General features: G+C 66.2%; 1 protein-coding gene across 1 annotated transcript in view; it reads right to left on the bottom strand.

The window, feature by feature from the left end:
- Positions 1-2,574, bottom strand: part of SPEG (striated muscle enriched protein kinase) — a 63,869-nt gene that overhangs the window by 2,437 nt on the left and 58,858 nt on the right. The window contains 6 exon segments of the mRNA XM_035901117.1: positions 10-124; positions 480-629; positions 885-960; positions 1,342-1,565; positions 1,639-1,878; positions 1,971-2,569. Coding sequence (XP_035757010.1) covers positions 10-124; positions 480-629; positions 885-960; positions 1,342-1,565; positions 1,639-1,878; positions 1,971-2,569 — 1,404 coding nt within the window.

Consider the following 2,574-nt stretch of genomic DNA (forward strand, 5'->3'; position numbering starts at 1 on the left):
GTGCGCCACCAGGAACTCCTTGAGGCGGTTGGTGGTGAAGGTCAGGGTCTGGCGGCGCAGCTTCATCAGGTAGGCATCCTGGAGCCAGGTGTTGGCAAAGCAGTCCTTGACTGTGGGGCGGCTCCTGGGGCAGGGGCAGTGCCGAGTCAGGGGCCGCGGGGTGCCCACTGCCGCTACACCCCCCCAAACCCAGCTACCACCCCTGCCCCGCAACACCCAGGTGGTCCCAGCACTCTCCGAGGGCAGGGATGGACCCCAGGGTCCTGGGCTCAGGAGATCCCAGCGCTCTCTGGGACCAGGGGTGGACCTCAGGGTCCTGGCCTCAGGAGATCCCAGCCCTCTCCAGGAACAGGGGTGGACCCCAGGGTCCCACTGATGATGTCTGGAGGGTCCCTGTGGGAGAGGGAGCTGCCCGCCTGGCCCAGTCATGGCCACAGTCCAGGGCCACGTGTCCTCCCCTGCCTGGGCCAGCCACTCACCAGGGGTGGACAGCAAGGACCTTGCGGATGAAGAGGGCAGCGCTCTGCGAGACATTGGGGTACAGCTTGAAGGCATCAAAGCGCCCTGCCAGGATACGGTTCTCCGTCTCGATGGGGTCCAGTTCGAAGAATGGCGACCGCCCGCTGAGCCTGTGAGGGTGAAGGGGGAGGCATGGACTGGGGGGGGGCAGTGATGGGAGGGCACCCGGGACCCCCTACCCACCCATCCCTGGTTTGGAACAGCCAGAGCTGGCCAGCATCTCAATCCCCATGTCCAGCTGGGAAGGGTCTGCAAGGCTACAGCGTCCCCCAGCCCACCACCAGCCTGGTGTCCCCTGTGGCACTGAGCCCTGGGTGGGGCTGACTGCACCTCAGGGTGCTCGTCCCCCCAGCCCCTCCTCTTACATGATGTAGGTGAGGACGCCGACACCCCAGACATCTGCTGCGGAGCCCACCGGGTCACCCTTCACCACCTCCGGCGCTGCGGGCAGGGGAGCAGGACTGTCATATGCACCGGGGGGCCCAGCCCCAACACCCCCAGCATCCCCAGCACCCGCAGCATCCCCAACACTCGCCACAGCAGCCACAGCACCCCACCACTGCACCCTCCAGCACCCCTCCCTGATACCCCAATACCCTGACAGAGCCCAGCACCTTCACCCCAACTCTCTCACTGAGCCCAGCAATCCTACAGAAGCCTTCAGTAGATACCCCCAGCACCCCAAAGACCCCCCAGCTTCCCCGAGGACACCTCAACTCCCCCCACCCATCCCAAGCCCCCGCAGGGCACAGGCACACGTGCACACCTTGGGCACAAACATGCCCTGTCCCCGTGCCACTGCACCCCCGGTGCCCCACTCACACATGTACTCCAGGGTGCCAACGCGCCGCCCCAGCTGCCGCAGTACGAGGGGGTTGTAGGTCTGGGCACTGCCGAAATCGATGATCTTGAGGGCGTTCATGCCCGAGACTACGACGTTGTCCGGCTTGATGTCGAGGTGCACGATGCGGCGGCCGTGCAGGTACTCGAGGCCCTGCAGGAGCTGCAGCACGTAGCTCACCACATCGTCCTCCGAGTAGCGAAACCTGGAGGCAAATGGCATCAGGGGGCAGCCCCGTGCCGGTGGCCGTCACTGCTCAGCCCCGCACCCACCCATACCTGTCCACGATGCTGTAGAGTATCTCCTTGCCGGCGCAGTTCTCACAGATGAGCACCAGGTAGCGGGGGGTGATGTACGCCTCGTGCAGGGCCATGATGCGCTCATGGTGCAGCGCCTTGAGGATCTCGTACTCCTGCAGCACGCTCTGCTTCCTCTCTGCCTCATAGGGCACGATCTTGGCCATGAAGTGCTTCCCCGTGGCATTCTCCTTGCACAGCCGGATCACCCCGAAACGGCCCCTGCAGCACAGGGTGGCGCTCAGCATCCCTGGCATGGGGTGCTGGGGGGGGGACACACCCCCAGCAGCGCATCCCGTCCCACTGCTCCTCACCTCGCCTTCTCATCCAAGAAGGTGTATGGCTTTTGGGGCACACCCTGCCGCAGCGCCGTGCCGTCCTTCGCCCCTGGGGTCCCGCTCTCAGCCGGGGGCTCCTTGGAGGATGGGGTAGTGGTGGGGGGCTCCTGTGGGGAGGATGATGCGGGGGGCATGGAAACGAAGGAGGTAACCATGTAGGGGGGCATCTTCCGTGCGGGCACAGCGTTGGAGGTGGGAGAGAGCGTGGGAGCTGAGCTGGGGGTGGTTGACACTGGGGAAATGGGGGAGACCTTGGAAGGGGATGGAGGCTGAGGCAGGGGGGCTGTGTCCCTGGGGGGCACGGGGGAGCCCCGGGCAGGGGTGTCTGTGTGGGGTGAGGCAACAGTCCGAGGGGGAGTGAACATCAGCTCCGGGGGCACGCAGATGGTGATGTTGGGCTGGAGCTCAGGGTCCGGCCGTGGCCCCTCCTCACGGGGCACGGGGGCCTGGAGGACCCCTGGGGGGACATCTGCCTGCGCCGCCCCCTCTGCCTTCTGCACAGCTCCCTTGTGCTTCTGGGGCAGCGTGGTGGGGGTGGTCTCCACAGCTGGCGGCTCTGGCTGCCCCCCGGGTGTCTGGG

The sequence above is a fragment of the Egretta garzetta genome, unplaced genomic scaffold (genome assembly GCF_000687185.1).
Source record: "Egretta garzetta isolate BGI_Z169 unplaced genomic scaffold, ASM68718v1 scaffold219, whole genome shotgun sequence".
Taxonomy (NCBI): Eukaryota; Metazoa; Chordata; class Aves; order Pelecaniformes; family Ardeidae; genus Egretta; species Egretta garzetta.